Source organism: Aethalodelphis obliquidens, unplaced genomic scaffold, assembly GCF_003676395.1.
Source record: "Aethalodelphis obliquidens isolate GAN/ISIS:26980383/991018 unplaced genomic scaffold, ASM367639v1 scaffold5, whole genome shotgun sequence".
NCBI lineage: Eukaryota > Metazoa > Chordata > Mammalia > Artiodactyla > Delphinidae > Aethalodelphis > Aethalodelphis obliquidens.
Window position 1 is genome coordinate 58,774,714 of NW_020837949.1, and position 25,957 is coordinate 58,800,670.

The 25,957-nt window shown below is 40.2% G+C and overlaps 1 protein-coding gene across 2 annotated transcripts in view; it reads left to right on the plus strand.

Annotated features, from left to right (window-relative positions):
• Positions 1-25,957, plus strand: part of DYNC1I1 (dynein cytoplasmic 1 intermediate chain 1) — a 345,033-nt gene that overhangs the window by 197,592 nt on the left and 121,484 nt on the right. For both annotated transcript variants that reach the window (XM_027102495.1, XM_027102496.1), the window contains 3 exons: positions 10,692-10,781; positions 16,984-17,146; positions 19,146-19,245. In XM_027102495.1, the coding sequence (XP_026958296.1) occupies positions 10,692-10,781; positions 16,984-17,146; positions 19,146-19,245 (353 nt within the window). The remainder of the gene's footprint in view (positions 1-10,691; positions 10,782-16,983; positions 17,147-19,145; positions 19,246-25,957) is intronic.

Here is a 25,957-nt window from a genome sequence, read left to right on the forward strand (position 1 = left end):
AGTGTCAGCTGACTGGAGTGTGTGTACTGACAGGGGTGAGAGGGGGTTAACATGGTAGAGGCAATTCAGCAGGAAACACACGTTGGAGTCAGACCCTGGAAGACTTGGAGACTAGGCCAAGGAATCCAGCTTTTGTTCTGCATGTCATGGAAACTATCAAGGGCTTTCACTGGGAAATTTATATGAGCAGAGTTCTGTTTTTAGAGCATTAATCTGACAGTGTAGATTGTCATACACTGTCAAGGGTAGGCATAGAGAGCAGCTGGAGGTAAGAATGCTAGCTAGGAGACCTGACAGTAAGCCACATAAACAACCATGGTGCCTTTACCAAAGAGAAGGAGGGAGAAAAATGGAGAGGACAGAGGCAGTTGTGCAAGTGAAGGGGATACAAAGAGGTAGAATTAACAAGATTTGATTCTCTTGTTAACAAAAAGAATGCAGAAACAGACTCACATAGAGAAGAGATTTGTGGTTGGGAGGGCGGGAGGGGGAGGGATAGACTGGGAGATTGGGGTTAGTAGATGCAACCTATTACGTATAGAATGGATGGACAACAAGGTCCTATTGTGTAGCACAGGGAACCATATTCAATGTCCTGGGATAAACTATAATGGAAAAGAATATGAAAAAGAATATGTGTATGTGTGTGTGTGTGTGTGTGTGTGTGTATGTATAACTGAGTCACTTAGAGAACATGTAATAGTGGGATGACATCTATGTGCGGTGGTGGATGTGATGACTGCTCTGACATTAAATGTCAGAGTTGACAGGCTTAAAGATGAAAGGTACCATGTTTTCCTTATGAACAGTTTCTTTACAAGCAAAATAATGTTTCTAAATGGTTTCTACTTATTTTACTCTGTTTTTACTAGCTAGAATAACACAGCAGACATTTTAGTACCTGGAGTCCTTGAGATTTACTTTTTTCTGGGACATATCTATAGTTGCTGCTGAAAGTTAGGTATGATGACATCCCTGTCCCTGTGATCCCAGTGTTCTTTTTCACAAGCCATGCTCCCACTGAGAGGAAGTGCAAAATTGCACATTTGAAGAAGTGATAGAGGAAACAAAGAGAAGGGTATGGGATTGTCCAAAATCAAAAGTAGGCAGCAAAAGGGACTTAAGTCTGGAAAAGAAAGTTAGGAGTCCCTTCTCCCTCTCCAAGCAGACAAGAATTGCATTTCCTAGTGTTTTGAATTATTGCCCAAAATGTGTGTGTGTGTGTGTGTGTGTGTGTGTGTGTTTATGCCTCTATACAAATAAACCTAGATATAGAATATAGAACCCGTGCCCTGTACAAGTCAAGGAGTCCCTATTAACTTAGAGTACAATGGGAGTGCTCTTTCTGGAGTTGTGCAATGATGGTTCTGCTTCCAAGGATGCAGAACAGAGGACCGATTTGAGGAGTGGCTTGGCTGTTTGAAAATCTTCCTCCCAGCTCCTGCACCATTAGAGATTAATTTATTGGGGTTACCATTCTCTAATCCATTAGTATGAATTAGTTCACTCCACTGATCACGGCTGAAAGCTCCATGACTTCCTGAGAAAGCTTAGGAGATGGGGACCTGAAAAATATAAAAGAATAAAGGGAGGAAAGATGCGGGGGGTGGTTTCTGGCAACAAATTTGGCCTATTTCATACACAGGTGAGCTAAGGACTATTCTGCTCTGGGCAGCACTGGAGAATTAATTGAAGTCAGCTAGTGATTGGCCTTAAATGTTGAGATGCTCTAGGAAATAGGGAGCCATTGATGGTTTTTAAGGAGGAAAATTTATGGAAATAGAGATCAATCACATCTTCCCATCCACAAACATCAAATGCTGAAGTTATCCATGGGCTCCTGCCTGGACATCTCTAGAAGGGCATTCCCTTCCTGGTCTCTGTCCTTCCACGCAAGCTGACTAATCCGCATCAACTCAATTCAGCACATATTTACTGCACACACATTATATATCAGCACAGTTACAAGTTTCAGAAACAGCTGCTAAAAAGTACCATTCTCTGGCTTCCTCTCTTGTTTTGAATATTTTCTTTCATTTCCTCCCATTTGCAATGCCTTGTGTGACATTCCATCAGGAAGTAAACTTTCCAAGTACTGTCATGTTAGAGCCTTAGGAGAGAACTGATGTGGCCTAGAGTGTTAACAGGAGTGCTCTGTACGATGAGAAATGTATGTTTTCTTTACTCTGGCCAGATTTTTCTAGACCAGAAAGTGAAGCTTTTTTTAAATATTAGCATGTAGTATATTTAACAAAGTGCTTACTGAAAATCCCACAAAATATGTCTTTGCCGCATATTTTTGAAGTACAGAGGCGCTCACCTTGGTTTGTGTAAGCATTCAGTGGTGCATGCTATACTTTATTTTGGCCGCCGTGATACGTATCGGGAGGGTGCCTCTCCTTGGATTCCTGGTGAAATTGGCAAACTGTACATGAAGCTGGTCCAAGGATAAGGTGACTTGAGTGAGTTCTGTACGGGAGCCCTCGCTGTCTGCTGTACAAACACATGTCTACATTCACAGTACGATTCATCACGCCTACTGGCAACTGAAGCCAAATTCTTATCATCTGTTTCTTGGATTATGGCTATAGCTTACCTTCTAACTGTCCCCCTCATTCCAGGCTCTCCCACTCCCCTCCAGCCTCCATATTCTTAAACAAAATCAGACCTTGTCTCTTGAATTTTTAAAAGCCTCCAGTTTCTCTGCAGGGCTGGATGGCAGCAATAATTTTCATCAAAGGTCAGACCGCCCCTTAGATATACTAGAATATACATAAAGAGCTGGCTGGGAAGGAGATAAGTGAGGTTTCAAAAGTCATATTTAGCATCTCCAGTGCCTTGAATTCCTTTTGAAAATTTAAATAATATTTATGGATTAAATGAGATGTATGTTTATTAAAAAGGGGGGATACTGATCTCCAGAAAGAAGTCCAAACTTGTTCTGCCATTCAAGGTCCTACATGGTGTGGTTCACACTACCTTTCCAGAACAATCACCCATCTTGCTCTTGCTAGAGTTCGTACTTGACGTTGATGATACAAACAAGCGTGGGTCTTTGAGGGACTTTTTGTCTGGTTCTGGAGATAAATGCGAGACCTAATTTCAAGTGGTCTTGGCTGTGTTATCATAGAGATACAAGGGGGAACAGTGGAAGGGGTCAATGTGTGGAACAGTGGAAGGGGTCAACAAATCTGCTTGCGGGGAAGTGTTAAAGCTCCAGAGATGCGTCACAAAGAGTTAGTAATAATCACCTCCTGGACATTGGAGGGAAGACCAAGACAGGCAGAAAAAAATAACGCGCATTGACTTTGAGGCATGTACCTACTGGGATTTTGGGTGATTGTGCGTTGTCCAAAATGCAAACTGAGGTAGAAGAGACAAGAAGTTATGGGGTTTTATACTGAAAGTTATAGGAAACTACAGAATTTTTTTTGGTGGAGAGAGGATAAACAGATGTATTTTTTAAATAAAAATGAAACTACTAGAAATCCAGAGCAAGACTGGTAGTAGTAGAAAGAACAGTCAAAAGGCTATTGTAATACTCCAGGAGAGAGATGGCAATGGCCTGGATGAGGGCAGTGCAGAAAAGACAGAGGTGGATTTAAGACAGATTTTTTTTTTTTTTTTTTACATCCAGTTCCCTAGCCACACTAGTCACACTTTATTTATTTAGTTATTTATATTATTTTTGGCTGTGTTGGGTCTTCGTTTCTGTTCGAGGGCTTTCTCCAGTTGTGGCGAGTGGGGGCCACTCTTCATCGCGGTGCGCGGGTCTCTCACTGTTGCGGCCTCTCTTGTTGCGGAGCACAGGTTCCAGACCTGCAGGCTCAGTAGTTGTGGCTCACGGGTCTAGTTGCTCCGCGGCATGTGGGATCTTCCCAAACCAGGGCTCGAACCCGTGTCCCCTGCATTGGCAGGCAGACTCTCAACCACTGCGCCACCAGGGAAGCCCTAAGACAGATTTTGGAGGAGGAATTGAAAAGACTTAGAGACCCCATAAGCTCTGATGGAAAAGATGAATTAAAGGTGGTACTGTGATATCCAACTGTGAACCCATGTGTAAGGTGGTACCATTAGGTGAGATGGAGAATGTAGTCAAAGGAGCAGATCTCAGCGGAAGGTGGGAGTTCTGCTTTGAACATGTCGAGTGTGAGGTGCCTGGGGGACATTCATGTTGGAATGTACAATACAGAATCTGGAGCCTAGAAGGGATATCTTGGCAGGAGACATCCATTTGTGGGTGATGATGGAAGACAGATGTAAATATTATCCAGAGTGGCATTTGATATGAGAAAAGGTGAAGCCAAAGACAGAACTGTAAAGAATATCTTCATTAAGGTGAATTATTTTTTAAATCGAAAATAAATTTTAATTTGAGAGAGTAACTGTGTTTTTCTATAAAAAAATTTAAATATGTTATAAAAAGAATCCCTATCTGAAATAGTCATACATAGACTTATATAAAAGTGACTGGGGCATTTGCTCGTAAGTTAAGTGCAATACATCTAAAACACAAAAAACAGAAAAAGAGCTTTTGTATCTCACCAAGTCTGTTCACCAACACTAGCACAGTAGTAAGTTTGATTTGGAATTGACTCTGTGTTCTTGCCATCCCTTTTATCTTTTGGAAGCTAGCGTTCTATTCATTTCTAAGCCACTAATTATTTTATCAGTTTCAACATTCACAATTCTTCACATTAGAATTGATGTATGTTATAGTTTAATTAGCAGTAATCAGTTTTCTTAGTGGTACATAAAGTAATTGTGTATCTTACAGTCTTTGGCCTGTTCGATTCGAAGTCATATGGTAATTGCGTTGTTCTTGCCCCTTTCGAGAAGGATGTAGTGAAATGGCCCACTCGGCTCCCTGCTGTCCTTCTCCCCCTGACCTGACTTAGCGGTCCTCCATGAGGCCACAGCCCCCTTGTGAAAAGCCAGGAGCAGGGTGTCAAGGGCTCAGGCCAGGCGCTCAAACCCTCTTATCCTGGGGTTTTGCAGGCCCTGAAAGAGCCGGGGAAAGCAAGAACCCACTGACCTCATAAAACCCAAGCCCTTCTCTTCACAGAGGGCCACCCCATATCACTCGGGATTCTGGTTGCAAGAAGCAGGCACCAAGTCCAATGGGATTTATTGGAAGGAAATCTGGTGCTGACACCACCTCTAGTGAGATTGATTGGAAGGAAATCTGGTACTCACAGAATCAACAGGAGGCAGAAGGAACAGGTTTGGGAAAGGGCAAGACCAAGGAAACCCAGACCGTGGAGCTCTGGAGTAGTCTGGCCAGGATGTCAGACACCGCTGCATGTTGCCCGTCGTTAATCCTAACTGTCCCCTCAGCTTTGCCTCCTGGCTCCAGAGACAAAGCCCCTGTTAGGAGCAAAGCCCCTGTTAGGACACTGCCCAGATCCTGCCTGTGTCCTGGTCACCAGGAAATGGAGAGCAGGAAAATGTCTCCCCAGGACGTCAGGAGAATAAAGTAGGGTCCAGCAAGGCGCCAATACAACAGTAGTGCAAGGGGAGTCCCGCACCCCCCCCCCAAGACAGAAAGGGATTTTGATGTTGTATTGCCAACAGTGACGAACGGTCCCCTGCACTTCCTTTCCAAAGTCTCAAATGTGTGAGGCCATCAGAGCAGCTCAACACTCAGAGGACTGTGGCGTATTCCAATGGGTGACATTGACTTCATTCTCAGCCACTCACTGGTGGAGGAAACTAACCTTTTGGGAGCTCATATAAGGGGTGAGGCCTTGCACTAAGTGTGTTATGTGTAATTGCTGCCAGGCATGCAATTACTTGTGTTTAGACATTGAGAAAACCTTAAGGAAGGAGAAGTGATGAGCAAACTTTTTTCCAACTAGAGAGAAAGAAGGCAACAACTGCAGACGGTAGAATTTGGGTGCTAAATAAAATAATGTCTAAAAGATGCTGTTGTTTGAAATTAGCCCCTTGGGCTGACAGGCAATTAACTTCTGCCAGTAGTTTACTTTCTCTTGTGTACCTGGTACAGGAAACTGTACATGGGTGGTGATTTTTTTCCCTCCAATCTCAGAGGAAATGTAACCGGGTATGAACTAAGTAGCACAACTCATATATCAGTAGTCTGTAGCGGTTCTACATAAATCCTTTTCTTTAAAGTTATTTAACTGTTTTGAAAATGGTTTCAACAGAAGTAATTCCAATTGCACCAGAAAGGAAACCAGAGTCTTAAAGAAAAATATACTCTCTTTGCTGAGCAAGGCAAACATATCAGTATGCAGAGAAACAAACCAGTCTCTTGTGTTTTATTTCCTTAACAAATCCACTGAAACACTCACTTTCTGTCTTTAAAAGGATGATAGACAAAGAATTCTGTGGCCACTCAAAATTAATGCCTACAACTGGTTTGTAACTACTTTAAAAAGGCAGGTACTGTTTTTTAAATTTATTTCTCTTTTATTCACAGTATCTCATTATGGGACTTTACACATATTATAAGAACTCATTGGAAAAAAAAAAAGAACTCATTGAAAACATACTCTCTGGGCAAGTATTTTGTATTTAAAGAATTAGATAACCTGCTATTTCCCCACCTACTTCAAAAATAAACTAACACACTTCTATCACAGTCTAGCCCTTTTTATTGCCAGGCCCTTACAGAATAATATGTTTCCTAAAAGCTCTAAGGGGCGCTTCTGTCATGATGTTGCTTTTGATTCTTCCAGGATTTTTTAAAACAAAAATCCTTATAGCTGCAAAAGGTGAGAACTTGATACTATTTAAAGCTGACTAGCCAAAGTCATTTGGTGAAACTGACTTCGTTTTAAGAACTAAAAAGTGTGAATGTACAAACTAGGTGGTTCTAATAAAAAGCACAATTGTTTTCCATAGTCACATGAGCTGATAATAAAGTAATTTAGACCTTGACCTATTCCACCCTTTGGGTCTATGGAGTGAGATGGAAGAATCTATTTGTTGTTAGTTTTGCTTCCCCAAGATCTTCCCGTGGCTCACGCCTTAACTCCTTGAAGATTTTGCTCAGTGTGGCCCTTCCTGACCACTCTATTTAAAATTTCACCTCTTCCTCCCCTTATCAGCATGCCAGATGTCCCTTTTCAGCTTTCTCTGTCCCCATCCCACTTACCTGACACAGTGTATGTTTTGTTTATTTGTTTGTTTGCAGTTTCTCTCCCCTAACTCATGGAAGCTCCGTGACATGAGCACAGAATTTTTTTTTTTTTGTCTGTCTTGTTCCCTGTCCTGTGCCTGGCACCTGGCACATAGTAAGGGCTCAGTAAATATTTTCTGACATACAAGCGAAGGCAACATTTGTTTGACGGTTTCTCTGTATGGATGTTTGCAACTCTCCTGGTGGTTTAAAAAGCAATTTCAGGGCTTCCCTGGTGGCGCAGTGGTTGAGAGTCTGCCTGCCGATGCAGGGGACACGGGTTCGTGCCCTGGTCTGGGAAGATCCCACATGCCGCGGAGCGGCTGGGCCCGTGAGCCATGGCTGCTGAGCCTGCACATCCAGAGCCTGTGCTCCACAATGGGAGAGGCCACAACAGTGAGAGGCCCGCATACCGCAAAAAAAAAAAAAAAAAAGCAATTTCACATCAATACTTTTGTTTATTCTCACAATAAATTTGTGTTTTAAGACAGGGTTATTATCCCAATTCAGCAGATGAGGAAAAAGGCCTCAGAGAGTTTCTACGAACTATGTAAAGTCAGGGGCTGGCAAGTGGTAGACTCCAGCCTTGAACTCAGACCAATTACTTCCCTTGAAATGTTGCTCCCACGCAAGCTGCGAATCTGTCTGGCTGAAGGAATACAGCAGTGCTTTGTAGTAAATGTTGCTGGGCAGGTCAGGAGAGTGTATTCCACAAAGTAAATAAGAATAGAGTGTGGGTGTAGCATATATAGTTTTGATAAATAAAGCAACCCATCTGTTTATCTCTCAAGGGTGTGAAACCTAACTTCTCCTCAGTTGAGTGTTACATGCGCTGACCTCCGGGAATTGGGAGAGTGAACCACGCGATGTCCACCTCTGAGAGCCTCCACACACCCCTCCTTACCCTGCAGCTGAGCAGCGCACCTGCTGTGCTTCAGGCTTTTCTCCACGACATTTCTGTTTCATGACAGCTGCAGGTGGGGAGGTAGTGTGCGTAATGGTTAAAGATCAGATCGGATCAAAACATGCAGAACCAGACAAACCTTGAAGCTCAACACGGTTGGGAGTTTCTTTGGGGGGAATTACTGTCTCCTCACCTATAAAATTAGGTGGGTAGTACCGAGTTCGGATAAATAAATTAGATGATACAAGTAAAGCATTCATCACTGCTTTAGTTGTTATTATTGTATATCTCATTATCTCTTCTACTAGATTATAAGATCATAGAAGGTAAGGCACGCTACTGACTTTATTAGTTTGCTAGGGCTGCCATAGCAATGTCCTATAAACTGGACAGTTTAAACTGTAGAAATTGAATGTCTCACAGTTCTGGAAGCTAGAATTCCAAGATCAAGATGTTGGCAGGGTTGGTTCCTTCTGAGGGCTATGAGGAAGAATCTGTTCTATGTCTCTGGTGGTTTACTGGCCAGCCTTGGCACTTCTCAGCTTGTAGAAGCATCCCGCAGTCTTCGCCTTCATCTTCAATGGCATTCTCCCTGCATGTGGATCTGTGTTTAAATCTCCCCTTTTTATAAAGACACTAGTCATGCTGGACTTGGTGCCTGCACTACTCCAGCATGCCATCATCTTAACTAACTATATCTGCAATGACACTATTTCCAAATAAGGTCACATTCTGAGGTACTGGGGGTTAGGATTTCAACATACAAATTTGGGGAGGGGGGACACAGTTCAACCCATAACGTGGGCTTTGTCACCTTTGCATTTGTTGTATTTACTTGTATTTAGTAAGTGCCAGGGAACGGCTGCTGAATCCACTGGATTTAAATACTTGTCTCTAGAAGGTTCAGAGATGGAGCTACTTCCTAGCAGATTAGTGGCCTTTTGAAAATTGCCTCTCCATCCAAGGTTTACCAGAAGAAGAAACTTCCCTCCCGCTAGTGCCTCACTGGGCTTTGTGTTAGGTCTTTGGGTCAGGAAGATACATCATGTCGAGGTGAATATTTTGTTCAGGACCTTCCAAGCTGGCTTTTAATGGGAAGATAGCAGAAATATCTTTATATATAAAGATTTAGATGTGTTATTTATAATTTAACATGTTAAAGGTCTATTTGTCTAAAGATCTGGGTAACAGTGTACTTTTCAAAATTTTAAGTGCACATTTTTGTCTCACAGGTATGTGTTAGTAATAATGCATTAGTAATAACTGTGTTAATGTGTTAATAATAATGACAGTTTTCCTCAAAAGTGTTTTACATTCTTTCCAATATGTATTTAGTGTGATTATAAAGTAATGATGTTGGTTCCACAATCTACACACATGCATATAGATTACTATATTTCAGTATCTAAATTGCAATATTATATTTACATATCCATATTTTTAAAATGGATATTCCTTCCACAAATCACTTGCTTAATATAATCAAGAACTTTTACAGCTGCTTTTCAGGCTATACATATTTGTTTGGGCATTTAAATATGCATATATAATGCATTCTCTAAGTGGTTAGAGCTGAAATTTTGAGTTACTATAAATCTCAGGATTTATTGTGATGGAAATGGGACTCTCCATAGAGCTTTGGATCTTACAGAACATCTGTAAATATCAATATTTGTTGAATGAATGGATATATGAATGAATGATGGGGGTGGAGGAAGTGAAGTCATTTCTTTTAAACTCCATTTGAGCCAATGAAATCAATATAATACTTGAGTGAAGGTAATATATTTAAAAACCATGGAAGCAAGTTTTAATTTTTTATACTGTTATATTCCATTAAGTTGGATTTTCTTGTGACACTTTGTCTTGCCCCTCCATCCTCTACACTGTGACTGATGATTTCAAGCACTCTGCACTGAAAGGGACCTCCAAGAAAGGCAGTTTGGGAGGAGAGAGAGAGAGTAGGAGCACATTTGCGTAGGGCAGGAAGGGCACTGTAACATCTGGCGGTGGTGGCCGACTGGTACCGTTTGTTAGTGCTCATTAAATTCACATTAATGCATGAACTGCTCTGAATGTGTAAATGCCATTTCAGGTTGGTTGCTTTCTTCCAGGCCAATGGCAATGACTTTTGGGGCCCTACCCCAGGTTGTTTACTTGCCAGTGGCATTTGACCTGGGGTCAGACCTGTATTTAACCCTTTCCTGTAGGTCAAAACCAAATTAATTTGGTGAGAATGAAATTGGAAATGAGTCGTCTGTACAGCAGGTGTCCCCTGTGGAGAATGTGCTACAGGTGGAAACATTTTAAGATCTGTTCCTGGCCCATCTCCGAAGAAGCTTCAGAGGTCAGAGAGGCAATTCCAAGACATCCCATGTGGTGAGGGCCTGGAGATGGATGTAGCAGGTGCCGACTCGGGGCGGTTTTCTCAGAAGCGTGGGGTACTTTCAAAGAGGCCCTTTCTGGAGATAATGTATTCATGTATTCATGAACGTATATCTTGGGCATTCATCGTGGACTGATTTACTTAGAAGCCGCCCTAAATGATTGGAACTTTACCCTCTGCCCCTACCTCCCACCATCAGCCAGACGCTTTGATTTGAAGGAAAGAATATAATGCATTTTTCTCTTTCTTTTTTCTAGAGGATGAGGATGATGAGGAAATGGTAGAACCTAAAGTTGGCCAGGATTCAGAACTGGAAAATCAAGACAAAAAACAGGAGGTGAAGGAAGGTATGGTGTGGGAGCTAAATTGCGTCATCATTTTATTGCTGTCTTTTTAACCAACATAAGGGACTATAGAGGTAAGTAAAAATTAAACGTATACCTCCTGCGTGGAAGGTTTTCTGTGATTGATCAATACATTACATTTAGCAACATAAACTGTAATCCTTTATTTTTGTGACTGACAGAAGCAAATAAAACACGAACCATCCACAAGTCCAGTCACATTTCCAGTAAAATTATTACTCAATAGCAGTAAAATAAGACACTTGTTATCAGTTGACATGTTATCTAGTTCACGCCATCATATATTCCTAATGATAACAGTAAAGGAAAGGAGCAGGTATAATCATTATGTCACTAAATTCTGAGGTTTATTCGTGTGATCTACAGAGAAACATTAACCGTGATCATCACTATTAACTATACTATTAAAAGTTTTCCTCCACACTCTGCCCATATCAGAAGGAGTAGCCTTTACATGCTCCAGTGATGACAATGACTAGTACTTATTAGGGCTTTAGTAGGTACTTGGCTCTCTCCTTAACACTCCAGAGATAATATGTACCCTTTGCAACATCCTTTTGAAGCAGATACTATTATTTTCCCTATTTTATAGGTAGAGAAATAGGAAAAGGGAGGCTTAAAAATGTACCCATGGATACATAATGTGTAAGTACACGATCCAGGATTTGGAGTTGACTCCAAAGCCTATACACTTGCCCACAAAGCCGTCCTCCTGTAATAGCACTGGATTTCAAAAAACAAGAAAGCAATAATGAAAAAAGAAAAGAAAGGGAAAGGCAAGAAATACTATAGCTGATGTTTCCTTAAAAATCTAATTTTGTGTCCCTTTGAGATTTTCAGCCTATGGAGAAAAAGAGAATTTTGAGATTGTCATTCTTATTGAGAAATGGAGTGTCCATGAGAATGGAGTGTAGATTAAAAAGATTCTTCCATATTTCCTACTAAATGTCCCAAGTTTAGAGCAACGTAAGTCTAATTAGAATTTCATTTGATTTTTAAATTTTCGATTTGCCCGTGGCTCTGGCAAAGTGCATGGCACATGGTTGTCCCCGGGGACTTTGTAGGAGTGGTCATAGGGACTCCCTTCAACCTGCCCAGGCACTGAGTGAGGTGGATTACTGTCAAGTTCTAGGGTACGGCTGTAGACAGGCAGTAGATTCAGCACCTTTAACAGTGGCGTCCACAGAAGGCACAAGTTCCTCTTTCTGAGAGATTCTCAAAGGATTTGATTGAAGCAAGTTCACATTTAAACCTCCTACTAAGAACATGTATATATTTAAGCTGGTGAATAGAATATCATTAACACAGGTGTAGCAAGAGACAAAATAAGTCAAAGTTTACTAAAATACCCTCACCCTCTTTTTTTTTTTTTTTTTTTTTTGCAAAATATCCTTAAGATGTACTGGGTGATAAGAAGCCAGGGTGTATTTTGTGTGTCTTGGCACGGATTCCCTCCTGCCCCCCAACCCCAATCTCCAAATTCTCTTCTCTGGCAAAGCATTGCACCCTCCTTCTTAAGTTCTGAGCAAAAACACCCTCCAGTTTTAACTCTCACTCATGCTTCATGGAATTGATTAAAGTCCTGTTAAAAGTCCAAGAGAAGTTTGGAAGTGCATTTCCTGTTACTGCCGCGCCGTGCATCTTAAGTCTCTATTAATGGCTTTTCTGCAAATTAGCACATAATGGGTTAAAAGCATGTTTATGTTGGCATCAAACTCTCTCTGGCTATTTTTTTTTAAAGCAAGACAGTATTTTGCAAACTTTTTAAAGAATCTCTAGCAGATACAATCGTGGCGCCATTCATACAGCTGCATGGTAGTCAGGGCTGTGTCAGCACTTCCATAGGAACCCTGAGTTTCAGGGATTTATTACTTAGCCATAAACATTTGCTCTGGGCTGAAACTTGACATACACAGTTTCAAACCAGGGAACACATTTTTGAGAAATCTGGCCTTTTTTGGAGTTAAAAAAAAAAAAGTGCTGAGGGGGAGATGGGGAAAAAATCAGTGCTCGCTAGCTTTTGACATTTTTGCCCATGTGACATCAAAAATGCATTAAACAGTAAAGAAATATGGGTTTGATTTATTACTCTTCTCACTCTTTTTTCCACATCAGAGTAGGGAAAACAGCAGGTAGCTTTTAGCTTTTAATAAAATTTTAGGAAATTTCTATATGTGAGTGTGCTAGTATCTTCATGTTTAGAGATTTAAAGCAACAGAATTGGAAACGTGACTCTTGTAAATGCACATTAACTCATAAACCTCACATTAACTTCAGAGAAGGACATCATTCTTTATTAGTTTGGTTTGGTTTTCTTCCTCTTGTTTTTGAACTGATTTCACTGTAAAATTCAGTAAGAGCTACTGTCCCTATTTAATCTGATTGAATATTTAAGTTATGTGGGTTTACTTATTTATTTTTTAACCTTCTTGACATATTCTTGAAAAATATTTAAAAGATGTAATTTTTATATTGAAATTTAAAGCTATATCATGGAAACAAGGCAAGACATTTCTGAAATGGATATTTTAAAAATTACTTTTGACCTACAGGTGAGATTGTAAGATACTCAATATAAATTGTGGATTCCATTACAGATTTTACATTTTTACAGAGAAAAAACATCCAGGAACTCTAGAAATCAAAAGGTATAGTGTCTAGTAAATAGAGTAAATCAAAAAGAAATTGAAAAAGTACACATTCAGGTCAATAAGAAAACTTAAGAAGCATAGCAAATAGGATAGAATCAACATGAGAGACACATAAAAAAGTATTTTCATGTACAGTACCAAGACAAATTAACATTTCTATAATAAAAAGAATTAAAAGTAGACCCTAAAATAAAATTCATACTAGATTTTAATTTTGCAGGCCATGAATTCATAGAATTAGGCAGTTCTCTAAACTTTGAGTTTCATGACTCTAGTACATTGTTTTCGTACTTCTTATTCAAGCTAAATATAACTGTTCAGGTAAATTTTGGTAAGTTTGAAAATTGTGCTGTCATTGGCTCATATGTAAGTCATATCCATGTGTACTACTTTTCCTGAAGAATCTTTATTTCTTAAAAAAGGTCACTTTAAATGCATAAAATATTGTTAGCTCTCGGCAGAAATACTCCATGTTGCAAAAACAAACAACAAACCTGCTATAATAGCAATTTCTGCTTAACTTGTAAGAAAAATCAAACATTATCATTGCCCTTGTTTTGCGCTGTTACGCCTGTTGCTATTAAATTACTTCCTACCTTTTTATGCAGAGAAGATGTTGAAAATAATTCTTTAGGTTCCAGGGATAGGGAAAAGCTGAAGAAACAGAGATTTTAGGGAGAATTTGGGGTCTCTCCTGGAGTAATACAATTCTGATTTTAATTGTTTATGCTTATATTTAAAATTTTGTGGACTCCATTAATCAACTAATTTTTTTTTCATGAAATATGATGTCTGGAGAGGTTTTACCTCCAAATACAGATTTTGGTTGTGGTTCCTGGATACTCCATTATGTTTTCATTACATTGTAATAACACATCAATTTAAAGACTTTTAAATATGAGAGGTTTGGGGTTTTAGCGAAAATAACTATAGCTCTGTTTAACTCCTAAGTTGAATATTGTTTATGACTTTTAAAAAGTACTCATCTGCACATGCATCTTATTATTTTGTGCTAACAAATCATGTCATTTGATCCCTGTTAGACATCAAAGCTTTATATAAAATATGTTCTTTGTTTTGCTTCAGTAGCAATTTAATTTCAAGCCAAATACTGTATTGCCAAACATAATATCTGGAGACGCTACTGCTTCACTTACCTGAACTTGGCCTCTGCAAATACACTTTGATCAGCCATTTATGTTTCTCTTAGAGAAGAAGTTGTATGTCTTGAAAGCTGAGATCAAAATGACAGTAAGCTACAGGGAAGAAAAAGATTACAGAAAATTACACAGGAACTGTTTTTTATTCAAGGTAATGGACCTGTAAGGAAATATACAGGTGGAATACAAGTAGCTCAAAAAGATAAACAGAGAATAGAATAGATATTTTTAAAATGTAAAAACAGGAATAAAGGGGAAAAAATTCCTATTTCTCTGCTTAATTTCAAGTGTGTCTCAAGTCATACAGCAGCAGTGACAAAAGCTGAGTGAAGATTTTAAAATAAGACATTCTTCTTGGTCCTGTAGCATCCTTGTTTAGTGAAGTTTATTTATTTATATAACAGTACTGACCAAAACAAAAGGACCCTAGCGTTTTCCCCTTTACCTAGTTACATTTAGTAGTTTTACTGTTTTCTTGAACTTATATCAGGGTGAAAAAATTCAAATGCCTAATTTATGGGTGTTTTAGAAAGTAGACTAGTTATATATAACTGCTAATTATTGAATGCTGAACTATTTGTCAGTATATTTAAGTCTTAAACCAGACTTAAAGTTTAGGTATCATTGCCTCATTTTATGGGTAACACTGCGGCTTAGAGAGCTTTCATTGATAAAAGAATCCAAGCTAGCAAATGGCGGAGTAACTCTTGGATTCCAGGTTGGTTTTGTAGAGTTCTTGTTATTTACAGTTTACACATTGCCCACTTCACCATTTCTCAAACTAGTGTCTGTGCAGCATTGCTCAGCAGATGTTGATGGAGGTTTTTGGAGAGTCCCAGTACACATGGGCACATTTAGGGCTCTGGAAACTTCAGCAACAAAGAAATATTTCCGGCTATATTTAGGGCTGCTAGAAACACCGGGGTGAGCTGTATTTGGAGATAATCTTCTGCTGTAGTGGATGAATCATGTTTTTCCACTTCTCAAGGTGTGAATCAACTACGTCGTAATCATTCTAATTTCTTGTACAAATACAGACCCTGGAGTCTTTCCAGACCTCTCTGCCTTTCAGTCTGGGGCAGGGGAGGGGAGGCCAGAAGGGGAGAGACATTATGAACATTAAAAGCTTGAGATCTACTTCCATGGCTCTGCAGGAGGGCTTCTTGACGGTTCAGATTTCTCAGGACAGTGGCTTCAAGATACCATTAATCAAATCAAATAACACTTCCATGAAACATTATGCTATAGGTGGCTATACCTAAATGATTCCTCTGACCATGTGGCCAGGTAGAAATCGGTCCTGGTTATGAGGATGGTTGTGGAAGTGTTTAGGAAATCCTGTGGGTGAGTCATTCCACCAGGGACCCCTATGGTTTTAATGCACTACCCTCCTCTTGTAGCTTAAACTCCAGGAGCTTCTGGTCCTACTGGAAGGGTAATTGATCAAACATTTATTGAAGTCTCTCTGCACAAAAGTTGAACTGGGGTTCCTGAAGAACCACAAAGGTTCAGCTGACAGTTTCTGCCCTTAGGGATCTCTCACTCTGGGGGAGTTCCTAATCCTTCCTCTATAGTTTTATGTAAACCCTGCTACTGAAGGAACAGTTTATATAACCTAATCGTGACTCTGAGGTGAGCTGACTTTCAGACACTATGACATATTGCTAGTTACTTAATCTCTCTTTGCCTTATTTTGTATCTTCAAATTTAGTCTTATAAGCTTAATCATGCTGGAAAAGTAAGGCATAATAACAATATGAGGTGTCTTATAGCATTTATTTGTTCCATGTGTTTGTTTAAAAGCAGAGGATATCTTGAGTAAAGGTGCGTTTGGAAGGACATGTTTCAGTTTTTGAGGAGAATCTATATAACAATCAATCAGCCTTATCAAGTAACTATCTAAAATAAAATGAATTTATCAGTAGAAAGAGGAAAGGTGCTATCTAGATCATATTATAGATAGTTCTTAATTATTTAGTATGCGCAGCTTTACAATCTGATATACATGGTTTTATAGATTTCTCTATTATGTACTATTTGAGCTGTTTTTCAAGTTCAGTTCTAAAGAAAATAACGTTCAGAACTCATTGTTAAAACACACCAATCATTTTCATTTGTAATATTTTTCAACTCTTCAAAATAGTAATTAGTCCAGATATGAAATCTTTTTGTAAAATTGTCAGTGAAGACATCTGCAAAAACCTTTGATGTGAATTTAAGAGTAATTTAGAATTAATATTAACAATGGTTTATTTCACTGTGTCTTATCACTCTTTTGATAAGCAATGTCTTTCAAGAGTTGGATTCCTCTTGAAATGTTTTAATTATCCCTTTTTTTTTTTTCTTTCCCAACAATCTCTTTTACATAAATAGCTCCTCCAAGGGAGCTGACAGAGGAAGAAAAACAGCAGATCCTTCACTCAGAGGAATTTCTCATCTTTTTTGATCGGACAATACGGGTAATTGAAAGAGCGCTGGCAGAAGACTCCGATATCTTCTTTGACTATAGTGGTCGAGAGTTAGAGGAAAAAGATGGGTTAGTTTCTTGTGTGCATTTAAAAAAATACTGTGATAAGTTCTCTGTTGATTCTAAATTCACTTATGTTTTGAGTAGGCAAGTTCCAAGCCTAGCAAATCAGAGGAGTATGAAATTCCAGAGCTGATCTTGCTGAACAGCTTTGACTAAGGGCTTTGGTTATGACTTCTGGCTCAGAGTTTCCTTGTAATTATCATGTGCTTCCATGAAATGCTTTTGAATTTGATATCTGGGGAACAGCCCAGGTGATAGAGACTGGCAGAGTCATGTACATTGTCCTCTGAGAAAACATAAGCAGCAAAAGGAGATTTGTGTTATATCCCGTAGATCTATTTTTGATGTCTAAGCAAACAGGAAGCCGAAGAAAATAAACATGAGATATGGGAGACCTTAACTGATGTGGGAGACAGCAAACAGAGACTGGCAACTCTTTCCTCTTTTGATGCCATAAGATTATGTGTATATGCCTTTTAGGAAATACAAGTGCCATTTACTTTCAACTAACCATTAGAAGTAAATGGCCCCGAATGACTTGCCCCGTGACTGCAACATATGTATTACGTCCGGCAGGGGCTGTCAGCCATCTTCGTGTGGATAATTGGAGGCGCTTTATGAGCTCTGTGAGAGATATGGCTGGTTTTTAGCCACCAATTTCTTTTGGCCAAGAACAACATGAAAAGATGAGGTTACCTGCCTTTTTCATTAGACCTGACATTTTACTACTTCTGAAATTCAAATACATTGTCAAAGGCCAACCTGTCATTGTTGAAGATGCTCAAGGCAATGTAACCGTGGCTCTGAAAACAGTTTCAAAAGGGAGTTCTAAAAATGTTCTAAACAGTCGACAGCATCGTTAGACTCCATCAAAGAGAATAATATTTGGAATACATGTGTTATATTTGTTTTCTTTTAAGAAGCCATTACTCTATGGCTCAGTTAGTTTTCTGAGTCCTCTTTCCCTCTGGGTGTCTGACACAGTGTTATACTGGGTTCCTGGCAGATATTTGGGTGCACGTACCTCTTGCCTGAGTTTGCAGTGGTGGAGCTGAGGAAGGGATAGCAGGGGGGAAAAAAGTCATGATAAATCAGCTGCTTGGAGCCCAAGTACCTAATCTGAGGTCAAGTCACCGACAGTCTGAACAAGAACTATATAGGACAAGTGATACAGGGTGCAAAGCAATGGAATGAAGCAAATGAACAGAAAAAAAGGGTGAGTGTGGAAGAATTCCTGAGCTGAAGCCCAAGGAGTATAGGCAGCTTTTTATGCAGATCCCATAGATGCTGACACAGAACAGGTATGACTCAATTTAAACACTCGGTCTTGTGGAGCGAATGCACGACCAGTGCAGAGTTCTTCAGAGGAGGTTTTGCAGCCAGTTGAATATCAGGCAAGTAAACAGTAGCCAAAGTGTAATCTTCCTCCACCCAGGTGATATTTTGGTCTATGTTAAGTACCTAAGGTGTTTGGTGAATCCCTCACTCCCCAGCAGGCCTGTCTCATGGTGGAACTTTTCACTTGCTATTGAGCAAGGACGCAACTGCCACCTTCGATCAGAAATTACAGGTAAAGAGAAACATGCATATCATTTCCGGTCTAAGGCCAGATAAGGTGATATTGATACCAAAGACTCTCCAAATGTGCTGTGCTTCCTTGCGAGCTGGGGAATTTCTGGTAAACTCTGATTCAAGGCAGAGCTTGTTAGGGGCAGGAGAATGCTTTAGAACTGCTCAAGATAGGAACCTGAAACAAATCTGACATTTCACACCAGGCTTGGAACAACACGTGGGAACCTTTTCTGGGCCAGGTTAGAGAGAGCTTTGCAGAAAGGAGATCACCTTTAGTTTATTTATGATCAGAGTTTGCTGTCTAAATTGATGCTTTGGCTTTAGAGAGTATTGTGCGCCATGCTCTTGCCGTTTCATTCTTTCAGTATGAGCACTAGAGATAAAGCCCCGTTTTGAAGCATCGTATTTGTCTTTGATGTTTAAACCCTCCTAGGGATGTCCAGGCTGGAGCCAACCTTTCTTTCAATCGTCAGTTCTACGATGAGCATTGGTCCAAGCACCGAGTAGTCACTTGTATGGACTGGTCTCTCCAGGTAAGAATTGTTGCTGGGATGGGACAAACTGGACTTGTGTTCTCATGGCATTTGTATTTTTAAAAAAATAAGAGAGAATTGCTCCACTATTTTGGATGTGTTCACTAACTTGCAATTTTTTTCTGTGCCTATTGGTTTTCTTTCTCATTTTACTGAAGTTTCAGTTTAAAATTTGCACTCTATTATTCATACACATTGAGTACTTACTAGGGACCAGACGAAGAGCCAGGCCATTCTGTCCATGAAACTGCTCTCACTAAGGTCACCAATGATTTCCTACTTGTCAAATCCATGTGAATATTTTTAAGCCTTCATCTGCCCTGACCTCTCTTTGTCATCCAGCTTTGTTGACTTCCCCATACTTCTAAAAATATTATCCTTCCACTGAGTTCCACAACTCGACTCTCTTTCAGTTCTCGAACTCCTCCAAGACTTCTTTTTCCTCTCCTACCCTCGTGGTCCTCGTGGTCATGCCCTCAACCTTTACTCTTCTCGACATGCTCTCTGTGGGAGATCTCTTCCACTGCTGTGGATTCAACCACCACGTGGGCAGCCTTTTTCTGTCCCCCGCCCAATCTCCCTCCTGAATTCCACTTTACACACCAGACAGATCCATTCAGGTGTCCCATAGAATCTCAAACTAATCACTAACTCATTATTTCCACATGTCTGAAATCCTTTTTTGCTTCCTCTATTCTATGTTAAAGCCATCACAATATACCCAAGGACCTAAAGCAAAACTTTCGTCATTAACATTAGAAACTTTCTCTCCCTTATCTCCTAGACCCGGTCTGTCACCAAGACTGTCTGTTTCGCCGTTCATATATTCATCATCTTACACCTGTAGTATTGCTAACCTTCTTGTGTTCTTTCTACATCCAAACTTGTCCACCTATAGTTTTCCCTGTAGACATCTAGCCAAATAATATTTCTAAAAATGCAAATCTGATCACTTCACTCCCTGGATTGAAACTCCCTATTGCCTGCAAGAAAAAAAAAATCTAAACTCCCTAGCGTAGCATTCATAGTGAAAGCAGGCAGATTTACCAAAAGCCAATTGAATGGCCTACTCAATTAGTGTATAATTTACCCAGCGCTGAGTAGTTAAATAATGCACATAAAGGCACACAGCCTAATTGTGGTGGGGTCAGAATATGAACTCAGGTGGTCTGACTCCTGAGCTCACATTCTTGATCACCATGCTGCGTCCCCTCCTGTAATGACAATGACATAATAGCAATGAGGGAAATAGGGATGATAAGTACTGGGCATTTATACACAGTGCAGTTTCTGTTTTCTTATAGTCTATGCTTGTATTGGGAATAATTATCATGGCTAGCTTTTAATTTGTGTTTCTTATATACTAAGCACTGTGCCAGCTGCTCTGGAGGCATTGTCTTATTTCACCCTCACAACATCACGTGAGGCAGCCACTGTTACTATTTTAATTTTATAGCTGAAGAAATTGAGGCTCAGAGCAACTAAGTATCTTACTAACCGTCACTCAGCTAGGATGTGGTACAGCAGGGCTTTGAACCCAAGTCTTTCAGCACTTCCAGGCATATGCTCTTTACCAGTGCCTCCCACAAAGGGCTTATGAATCTGAAACCAAAAGAGGTTCTAAGGGCTGAGTGACGTAGGGCGGAGAGCAAGTGCTTTCCGGATTCAGTGGAGGTTGGAGTCTGTCTCTGGTTGGACAGGGCATCTTAGAAGACTGGGATTAGACAAATGGAGGGGAGAAGAGTGTGTTCTAGGCAGAGCAGTAAAGCAGGTGACGTGAAGAGCCCCATTTAGTCATGCTGAGAACAGGAACACTGAAGAGGAATGTAAACCCCTGCAACCAGACTGTCAGCAGCCACAAAGTGGGCAAGTGATCTCTCCCCTTGAATCTCTTTTTACATCCAAACAAGAGAGCACGCAGGGCATGGTCGTGCAGAGGCTAATACAGGCAGGGTGTGCCCAGCCACTTCCCGCCAGTGCGTGGGTGCTCTGTGAGCACGCGCGGGTGTGTGTGCTGAGAAAGCAGATTCCAAGGCTGAGGAGACATTTAGCTCAGCTTGTTCACTTGTTCAGAGTCTGGAAATTACACAGGAACCTTATCTGACACATTCCTCAAAGGCAGGTTTCACTGATAACTCTCCCTGAGGAGGCAGCAGGGGGCTCACCCGTGGGGCTGGTCCCTGCCTGGCCTCAGCGTGTGGTGGGCCCTATTGCCTGTGGATAGGTTTGTTTCCACACAGGGTCTTGTGTGTCGTTTTTGTTGCAGGAGGTGAAACTGGAAAGGGCAGAAACTCCTCCATAGAGAGACTGCATCTGTTTTTCCCCATTTTTGTGTAACCTGCCATCTACACTGTGGGGAAGGGGTTTGCATTTCTGAAAAATGTATTTTCTTTGGAGCATAAGAAACAGGAATTAGAGCCCTTACGTCATAACAATTTTGGGGTTCAGAGGACCAGGTTGACATACATATGGAATGAAGAGACTTTCTGAGTGAATCTACATGCAATCCAATGATATTAAGAAAGAAGAAAAGGATAGAGGCATAGTCTTAGCGTCTAGTAGAGGCGTGTATGCTTAGGATGATTATGAGTGGAACAGAATGGAACAGAGGGGAAAAAAGGAAGAAACGGTAAGATTCCTGCATAGCTTTGCTGTGACCTTTTGTACTTCTTAAACAAGAACACTTTAACTTTGCGATATTTGCAAAATATCCACCAAACATTATTCCTTGGAAGACATTTGGGTGCTTGGGGAATTATGTCAACTTTGCTATTCACTGAATATTGTTTAGCACAGGGGGTCAATAATACTATCCACATATCACATGACAGGTTTGGCAGACATATACAAAACCAGACTTATGATCTCACTCCCACCATGTATATTCCTCTCATATGTAAGTTGCATCCTCTAACCTTGGAGTCATCCAAGATACAAAGCCAAGTCATTTTTTTTTTAATTGAAGTAAAGTTGATTTACAATGTTGTGTTAATTTCTGCTGTACAGCAAAGTGATTCAGTTATGCATATATATACATTCTTTTTATATTCTCTTTCATTATGGTTTATCATAGGATATCGAATATAGTTTCCTGTGCTATACAGTAGAACCTTGGTGTTTATCCACTCTCTATATAATAGCTTACATCTGCTAACCCCAACTTCCTACTCCATTCCTCCCCCATCCCTCTTCAAGTAATTTTTGATAACTCATTTAATTGCAAAACCCAATCAAATTTACGGTAGCAAAAAGACCCCCACTGTGATCAATTCAAATCCGCTTACATGTGGAGTTGATACCTACTTTATGTCATGGCCTCCACTTTGTGCTTATATTAGGAAATAGCTTCCTAACTGGTCTCCCTGCCTCAATTCTCTACACTGTTGAGTCATTGTAAGTACTTTTCCAGTTTACTATTTGTGAAGATTACTTATTTGCTCTCAGTGTCACCTTGAGCAAATTACCTGACTTTTTTTGGCTTAAGTTTCCTCACTCATAAAATGATAATCATACCTAGCTCACATGCTTATTGTATTAAATGAGTAAATGTATTTAAAACACTTCGAGTTTTAAAACTGTCTAGTATATAAAAAATACTCAATAAATGTTAAAGTAGTAGTAGAATTAGTACTATTAGTAGTTGCAGAGTATGTCTCCCAGAGTGAAGTCTAAAATCATTAGCCTGTACTCGGTGACTTCTGTGAGGATGCCCTGAGGCATCTGCAGCCCTTGTATCTTTTTCATCTCTTCGTATCACCTGTCTCCCAGCCAGGTGCTGCAACCTACTGTCTCCTGAATATGTTCTCCACTGCATTAGTCAAGAAAACTTTACCCCTGGCTACCTTCAGGAAGAAGGGAAATTTAGTCGAGAGCTGCTAGGGTGCTCAGGGAATCCACGGAAGAGATGAAGAACGGGGGCTCAGGAGTATAAATCTGGGCAGCTCGAGAGGCTCCACCAATAAGATGCTGTCATAAGCTGACTCACTTGCCAGCCCATGGGTTCTGTGTCTCAGCTCAAAAGTTACAGTAGCCAAGTTAGAGAATGTGATTGCCCCAGCTGGGTCAGGTATGAACCCTGCAATGAATTAATTGGCCCTGGGAAGTTAGACACCTGTGTATTGAGGTAATCTCCAAAGATTGGGAGAATCACTGTGAACCAGGCAGACACCCAAGAGAGATTTCCTGCATCAATATTTACCTGACTATACAATATTTACCCTCGTCTATACTCTCCCCTCACTTCTCTCCTAATCACCTAGCCATTTAACAGGGCCCAGTCAAGTCTCATTTCTTCTCAGAAGTCCTTTCCAATATCTCTCCCTACCATACCCCATTCCAACTAAAGTAGTTATTTTCTCCTCTGTGCTTTGATAGAACTCCTTTTGTATCTCCATCTTAGCATGTTCTGCTTTTATATTTGGGTTGTAGTTATTCATACACGTGTCTCACCTCCCTCTGCTAAGTGATGAGCTCCTATAAAGCAAAGCATGTTACTGTTGAAATTCGTGTCCCCCATTTTACCTGGCACCAGTGCCTCTCATATGCATGGGGGGAGGGGGCACTTGACGCATGCCACAGTGGGCTGGAAAGGACATGGTCTTTGAAACCAAATAGACTTCAAGCAGGGTCTCACTTTATCATTTATTAGCAACTTAACTTGGAACAAGTTCCTTACCCAGGGACCCTTGGCTTCTTTGTCTGTAGAAGTGGGAAAACCATTGCTTACTTTAGAGAATTGTAAGGATCAAATGAGTGAACATGTTCCCCAGCCCAGTGTCTGGCACATAATGGCACTTAAAACATGTTGGTTCCTTCCTCGCCAATAAATGTCAGATTTTATTTCTTTATAAGAAAAAGCAGCTTGAGAGCAGATCTGGTAATTTCCGGGTAAAATTCTCCTAGGTTAGATATTAGATAATTCAGCCCCGTGAGTAATCACAAACTTCCTAGTAGTTAATATTCCCTTTAAGGTAATAATTTTAACCTTTAAAGTTTAAATAATCGTGCAGAGATTTACTACTTTTTATTGGAAAATAAGAAAATATGATTAGTCATGTTCAAACAAACATACTAGAGGAGACTTTGAAATCACAAACACTTTCAAGAGATAAGAGTTAATCAGTATCTTTAGGCCTTTTGATCCTAGTTATAGATATTTCACCAAAAGCATTTCACTGGTATTTTACAGAAATTCTCCCTGTTTTCTAAAGGAGTTTTAAACCCAATAATGTAAAATATTTTTTTAATGAAAAAAGAAGAACTGCAAGTGGGAGCCAGCGATGAGACCCAGATGTGAAGCTGTGGGATATTATTCCAGACACATCTGGCTGTCCATTGGCCACTGTGGTAGTGGTGTTGATGTTTATAGAGTTGCCTTTTCACATGTGACATAGTTAAACTTCAGATGGGCAGTCTGGAGACTTCTGTGTTTATCTGGATGTTAGTTTCTTTGAATGGGCTTCGAATCAAAGGCCTTTCTTAACAGGCCTTTGATTCATCCGCTGAGGAGTGTTTTCTAATAAAGAATGATTACTTTCCCCTGGTGGCCACATACGCGTGTGTCGTTGTAGGCTTATACTTTCTCTGTACCAACTGGCGAGTTGTAACTCTCTGCAGCTTTCTTAAGTTGGGGGAGCTCAAAGAATGACTACAATCACATAGAAGACTTAGGTTTAATTATTTTTGATAGAAAAAAAGTTGATGTTCAAATTTATACAGACAATCTTATGTTAAATATATGCAGTGTAGTGAAAAAGAAGGGAAAAATTACCTGTGAGCAAAGACTGATATGATCTGCTATAATCCTGATGCTATTTTTAACGGAGCTGCCTTATGGGAATCCCAGGTAGGAATGACATTTTCATGAAATGCGCTCTAACTCCTAAGTACCTGCCATGAGATTCAGCCTCAGTTTATTTATAACACTCAGCATAGAGTTTATGTACGGTGAGCAGGTATTTCTACTCACTGTAGAGTCCTCTTTGTTATTTTACTACTTGTGTTTCTTTTACTTGAGCTTTTAATTGTTGGTGTTATTTAACAACAAAGGATTAAAGATAAGGTCTTGCCGCCGAGCACAGGGTTACTAACATAAGAAAGAGCATTTGTAATTCAGATTTTGGCACAAGTTTATTGTGCTAGGACTTCCTGTACTCTGGATTCAGAGGTCAATAAAAAGTCCCTATACTCAAAGAGCTTACAATCTAGTAATAGACATAGACCAGGAGAAGCCGTAATACAGTTTGACAGGTGCTTTAATAGGGGGACACACATCATTGCTAAGGGAGCTGCTGAGAGGCAAGGAGGGGTGGTGGATAGTTAGATAGGATTGTCTGGAGGACTTGGTGCCTGCATCGAGTCTTAACGAATAAGTTAATGATGTAACCAACACAGAAGAGGCATTCCAATGAGAGTGAGTATCAGACTCGTGGTACAGCGGCTGTACCTATGAACCTCAGAACTAGCCCAGTGAGGCTGGGTCATAGAGTGGGGTTGGGAGGAGGGAGGGAAGGTTGTAAGAGATTAAGCAGAGAAAGTAGAAAATAACAGATGATGAAGGATCCTATATGACCTGGATTTTATCTTGAAAGTAATGATGAGCCATTAAAGTATTTTAAGCAGAGGAGTGACTTAGCCAAATGTATGTTTTGTAAAATCATATTGACAAAGGATGAAGAGTGGAGTAGGTGAGGGGAAGGCATGGCGAGCCTGG